Source organism: Cebus imitator, unplaced genomic scaffold (genome assembly GCF_001604975.1).
Source record: "Cebus imitator isolate Cc_AM_T3 unplaced genomic scaffold, Cebus_imitator-1.0 Scaffold306, whole genome shotgun sequence".
In the NCBI taxonomy this organism is placed as follows: domain Eukaryota; kingdom Metazoa; phylum Chordata; class Mammalia; order Primates; family Cebidae; genus Cebus; species Cebus imitator.
The window spans coordinates 980115-986103 of NW_016107621.1; the positions used below are offsets into that span (position 1 = coordinate 980115).

The window sequence follows — 5989 nt, forward strand, 5'->3', positions numbered from 1 at the left end:
AAAAAAAAAAAAAAAAAGGAAGGCTGGGCATGGTGGCTCACACTTGTAATCTCAGTACTTTGGGAGGCCGAGGCAGGCAGACCGCTTGAACTCAGGCATTTGAGACCAGCCTGGGCAACATGGCAAAACCTATTCTCTCAAAAAATGCCAAAAAACTAGTCAGGCATGGTGGCACACGCCTGTGGTTCCAGCTACTCAGGAGGCTGAGGTGGGAGGATTGCTTGAGCCCAGGAGGTCAAGGTTGCAGTTAACTACGATCGCTCCACTGCACTCCAGCCTGGGCAACAGAGTGAGACCCTGTCTCACAGAGAAAGAGAGAGAGAGAGAGTGAGAAAAAAGAGAGCAAGCGAGCGAACAGAGTGGACAGAAGCCAGCGATGCATCCACTTTGAAGACAGAGAACTGTGGAGTCAAAGATCAGAGGAAAAACAGAGCCAAAAGCCCGGCAACAAAGATGAGAGACAAATCTGGAGAGAAAGAGCTAAAGAAACCGGGAGAGACATAGAACAAGAACCATAACTGGAAATCTCAGAAGCCCAAACACACAGTTGGGAAGTGGGACTCCAGGCCTAAGGCAGGTCTGCGCAGCTGTCAGCCTGCCAGATGCTGGCCGTAGCCAGGCTCACCCCAGCCCCCTCCCATGCCTTCCACCAAGGCCTGCTCTTCCTACCTCAACATCAGGAGATCCTGGTTCCCCCAGGCCAGCGCTCACAGAGGGAAGAGGCGGTGACAGGAACTGCAGACCCCTCAGGGACTCGACAAAGGCTATCTCTCTTAAGGGGGACCCCAGCTCATGCCTGCCAGGCTTCTGGGCAGGGGTCTCACATCCTATGTCCTCCAGCAGAGGCTGTTGAAGCTCACAAAGACTAGGGCTGTCCATGGCTTTGGTGAAACTTCAGGAGGCGTTTCCTAGGGGTACAGGGAAGAAAAAGTCAAGTGGTCAAGTTGTAAAAGTCTCACTTCACTCAGCCCCTGATCCCTTGCTTTATAGAGACCCAGAGAGAAAAAAAAGATTGGCCTGAGGTTACAAAGAGAACTCAGGGGTCTGGACATTCAATTCTGGTCATTTCTTTTTTTTCTTTTTGAGACAGTCTCGATCTGTCACCCAGGCTGGTGTGCAGTGGCACGATCTCGGCTCACTGCAGCCTCCGCCTCCTCAATTCAAGCGATTCTCCTGCCTCAGCCTTGCAAGTAGCTGGGATTACAGGTGCCTGCCACCATGGCCGGCTAATATTTTTGGATTTTTAGTAGAGACGAGGTTTCACTATGTTAGCCAGGCTGGTCTCCAACTCCTGACTTCAGGGGATCCACCTGCCTTAGCCTCCCAGTGCTGGAATTACAGGTGTGAGCCACCGCACCCGGCCAATTTCTGGGCATTTCTCTCAGGCAAAGCCACATACCCATCACACCCTTATCCCAATAATTTGCACCTGTTGCACTACGCCTTACACACATGCCCCAGGAACACTCCCATGCCCATTCCAGGTTCATACACTGCGACCACCTATCCAGGTCCATGCACCCCTCCCAGGTACACACACAGCCATCCCCTACCCCCAGCGCTGCCTGGAACTTCACTCTAGCCTACATTCCCCTCCTGTCTCCTAGACCTGCCCCTCAAGTTCCCTGCCACACAGCCCATCTTGGCAAGCCCAGCCTCCACCTCCACACATTCATCTCCCAAAGGACTCCTTGTATATTTGCCCTAAACAGCAGCTCCCGAAAAACACCCCTTTCAGGCCCCCAACCTTCTTCCACATTTATCTCAATTGACTCTCTGCACAATTCTAATCCCCACTGCAACACAAACCACAGACGTGTGTGCACACGCACACGTGCACAGGCTTCCCGCCCGTGCACCCAGCACTCTCCCCTATTCCCATGACTTCTCTGGCATGCCTGCCCCACTCATCAGGCCCAGGCGCCCCTCCCCTGCTCCACCCACACCCATAACTCCGCACTACTCCCACACACACACCAGCTCTCCAGAATCCTCCTTTGCACACCTCGCCCCATAAACACCCTCAACCCAGCACACACATACACATACACACACTCAACACAACCAGAGAGAATATTCTTTTCGTCCTACGATCCCCCTGGGAGGCCCCCATGCCTCCTGCCCGCTCACTCCAAACCTTGATTTCCTCGCCAAAGCTGTGCCCTCTCATCCCGCAACGTCAAGACCCAGGGGAGGGACTGTGGCTCCCTCACCTCCTCCCATCACTCACCGCTCACGATCACAGGCCAGGGCCTCCTGTATCCCCCGCACCGACACCCACCCGGACCCTGCCACCGGTGGGGTGGGCAAACAGCGCACCCAGAGTCCGGCCGCCCGAGGGGTGCGGGGACCCAGCGCTCTGCTCCTAGCGGGTCTTACCGCCCCAGGCCTGCTGCGCCCAGGGGTGGGGGTGGGGTGGGGACGGGGCGGGGCGACAGCCTCCCAGGCTCCGCCCCTCCGCAGCGGCCTGGCGAGGGAGCCCTGAAGGCCGACGTCAGCATCTGGGAGCGGGTTCCCACGACTCCCTGGAGTCCGGGAGCAGGCGGGAAATCCCTGGAGAACGGAGAACGAGAGCCCCTTCCCCGCGAGCCCAGGCCCAAGCGCTGCCGGAGAAGGGGGCGCCCCGGATTCTCCGGGGCCTTCCTGGCTTGGTCCCGCCTCCCTTCCCCTTTACGCAGTAATAGCCAATAATAATAACAGCAACAAGGACCCTCTAAGTGCTTTGCAAATAAACATGCATACACGTGTGTTCTTCAGCACAACCCTAAGAGGCACAATCGTTTATTGTCCTCTGTTTCATGGGGGAGGCTGAGGTTAGATAAATTGCTTAAGGACACAGCACCAGTTCATTGAGGGCAGACTATGCCCAAGCTCAAGTTATCATCGCATTCATTCCTGCTCTCCGTAGCTCCGGGTTGTTTTGTTTTGTTTTGTTTTTGTCGTTGTTGTCACTGCTATTTTACTTTGTTTTTTTGTTTTTGTTCTTTGTTTTTTTTTTGTTTTGTTTTGTTTTTTTTTTGAGACGGAGTTTCGCTCTTGTTACCCAGGCTGGAGTGCAATGGCGCGATCTCGGCTCACCGCAACCTCCGCCTCCTGGGTTCAGGCAATTCTCCTGCCTCAGCCTCCTGAGTAGCTGGGATTACAGGCACGCACCACCATGCCCAGCTAATTTTTTTTTTGTAGCTTTAGTAGAGACGGGGTTTCACCATGTTGACCAGGATGGTCTCGATCTCTTGACCTCGTGATCCACCCGCCTTAGCCTCCCAAAGTGCTGGGATTACAGGCTTGAGCCACCGCACCCGGCCCCTGTTCTTTGTTTTTTTTGAGAGGGAGTCTCACTCTGTCGCCCAGGCTGGAGTGCAGTGCTGTGATCTTGGCTCACCGCAATCTTCACTTCCCCACTTCGAGCAATTCTCCTGCCTTAGCCTCCCGAGTAGCTGGAATTACAGGCACATGCCACCACAACCAGCTAATTTTTGTATTTTTAGTAGAGACAAAATTTAGCCATGTTGGCCAGGTTGGTCTCAAACTCCTGACCTCATGATCCGCCCACCTTGCCTCCCAAAGTGCTGGGATTATAGGAGTGAGCCACCAGGCCAGGCCAGATTTTTTTATTTTTTAAAAGACAGGGTCTTGCTTTGTTGCCCAGGCTGGAATGCAGTGGCATGATCCTCACTGCAGCCTCAGACCCCTGGGCTCAAAGCGATGGGATTACAGGTTTGAGCCACTGCACCTGGCCTATTTTGTTTTGGGGTGTTTTTTTTTGCGGGGGTGGGGGGTTGCTAAGGGGTTGAGTTGTTTTTTAATCTGTTTTGCGATAAACTGGGGCTCAGAGATGTATGCTCACTTGGCCACAGTAAGTAAACAGCTGGTACCAAGCCCAGCAGATAATAACCCAGGGCTGTGTTCCTGCGGCCCTTGCTGACTCAATGGGCAAGGAGGAAGCAGAGGCAGGTGGGGTGGGAGCTTCTAGGGAAATGCAGCTCAGGAGTGGGGTCCAGTAGGGGTGTTGCTCTGACTGTCATGTGGTACAAGTAATGTTCATGAGTCAGCGTTTGGAGCCACACAGCAGACCACAGACCTGGGTTCCTTTCCAGGCTCTCTTTTGCGGGGGAGGGGAGCGGGGATGGAGTTTCACTCTTGTTGCCCAGGCTGGAGTGCAATGGCTCAATCTCAACTCACTGCAACCTCCACCTCCTGGGTTCAAGCGATTCTCCTTCCTCAGCCTCCCAAGTACCAAGGATTACAGGCATGCACCACCACACCCGGCTAATTTTGTATTTTTAGTAGAGACGGGGTTTCTCCATGTTGGTCAGGCTGGTTTTGAACTCGTGACCTCAGATGATCCACCCACCTCGGCCTCCCAAAGTGCTGAGATCACAGGTGTGAGCCACCGTGGCTGGCCCCTTTCCAGGTTCTTTAAGGCACTGAGTGTGTGGCCTCTAGACTATGCCTTCCCTCCTCTAAACCCCAAATTCTTCACCTGCAAAATGGAGATAATGCTCCTTATCTCTATTCTTCACCTGCAAAATGGAGATAATGCTCCTTACCTCTACGTGATAACATATGTGGAGTACTTGGAGTTGGTGCAACACCAAATGTCCAACATTGGGAGCCTCTCTGAACCTATTTTGCTTCAGGAGCTGCCTAGGAAATAGAAAAATTAAAAATTAAAAAGAACAAATATCCAACATTCATCCAAAGGCTGGCAAAGAAAGCACTCTGAACTCATTTGATGGTATTTATTATTATTTACATCCATCTCCTTTGGACTGATTACAATACAAGACTCTCCTCTTTATCTTGCAAGCCTCTACCTCCTTCAGGGAGCCTCACATTGGCCTCCCTTCCCAGAAGCCCTCTGTCACACCAGATTGGAGGATTCCCCGGTCTTTGTGGGGCCGGAGTTCCCTCGCTCCAGGGCTCCAGGGCTCTGTGCCAAGAGTCCAGATGCTGGAGCTGGCACCAGCCCCACTCCCAGAGAGAACAGATGGCGTCTGCAAGTGCACTTGGCTCAGTTTCTGGCAGACGACAGCAGAAGGGAGACCCATGGGAGGCTAGATGAGAGTGTGAGGGGGCAGGATTGTTTTGCCCAGGAGGGATGCCCTGTTACTCTCTCTCTCAACCTTGCTCTAATTATTTTCATATTACTATGAAACATACCATAGGCCGGGTGCGGTGGCTCACGCCTATAATCCGAGCACTTTGGGAGGTCGAGGCGGGAGGACTGCTTGAGCCTAGGAGTTTAAAACCAGCCTAAGTGACACAGCAAAACCCCAGTCACCGAGGCTGGAATGCAGTGACACGATCTCGGATCACAGCAACCTCCACCTCCCAGGTTCAAGCCATTCTCCCGCCTCAGCCTCCCAAGTAGTTGGGATTATAGGCGCCTGCCACCACAACTGGCTAATTTTGTACTTTTAGTAGAGATGGGGTTTCACCATGTTGCCCAGGCTGGTCTTGAACTCCTAACTTCAAGTGATCTGCCTGCCTTGGCCCCTCAAAGTGTTCGGATTATAGGCGTGAGCCACCGCACCAAAAACAATTAAAAAAAAAAATTAAGGCCGTGAGCAGTGGCTCACACCTATAATCTCAGCACTTTGGGAGGCCAAGATGGGCAGATTACCTGAGGTCGGGAATTCAAGACCACCCTGACCAACATGGAGAAACCCTGTCTTTACTAAAAATACAAAATTAGCAGGCCGGGCACAGTGGCTAACCCCTGTAATCCCAGCACTTTGGGAGGCCGAGGTGGGCAGATCACGAGGTCAGGAGGTCCAGGCCATCCTGGCCAACATAGTGAAACCCCATCTCTACTCAAATACAAAAATTAGCTGGGCATCGTGGCGCGTGTCTGTAGTCCCAGCTACTTGGGAGGCTGAGGCAGGTGAATTTCTTGAACCTGGGAGGTGGCGGTTGCAGTGAGCCAAGATCGCGCCACTACACTCCAGCCTGTCGCCTGGCAACAGAGCGAGACTCTGTCTCAAAA

The 5989-nt window shown here is 53.2% G+C and overlaps 1 protein-coding gene across 9 annotated transcripts in view; it reads right to left on the reverse strand.

Annotated features, from left to right (window-relative positions):
• TMEM91 (transmembrane protein 91) overlaps positions 1 to 5989 on the reverse strand; it is an 18375-nt gene that overhangs the window by 3345 nt on the left and 9041 nt on the right. For 4 of the 9 annotated variants that reach the window (XM_017502958.2, XM_017502957.2, XM_017502955.2 and 1 more), the window contains exons 2-3: positions 4551 to 4647; positions 670 to 908 (exon numbers count right to left, since the gene is read on the reverse strand). In XM_017502958.2, coding sequence (XP_017358447.1) covers positions 670 to 879 — 210 coding nt within the window. In that variant the 5' untranslated portion in view covers positions 880 to 908; positions 4551 to 4647. Of the gene's footprint in view, positions 1 to 669; positions 909 to 1747; positions 1813 to 2137; positions 2208 to 2230; positions 2413 to 4550; positions 4648 to 5989 lie in introns of those variants that run through there. The other 5 variants (XM_017502951.2, XM_017502952.2, XM_037729439.1 and 2 more) reach the window with 5 other exon arrangements.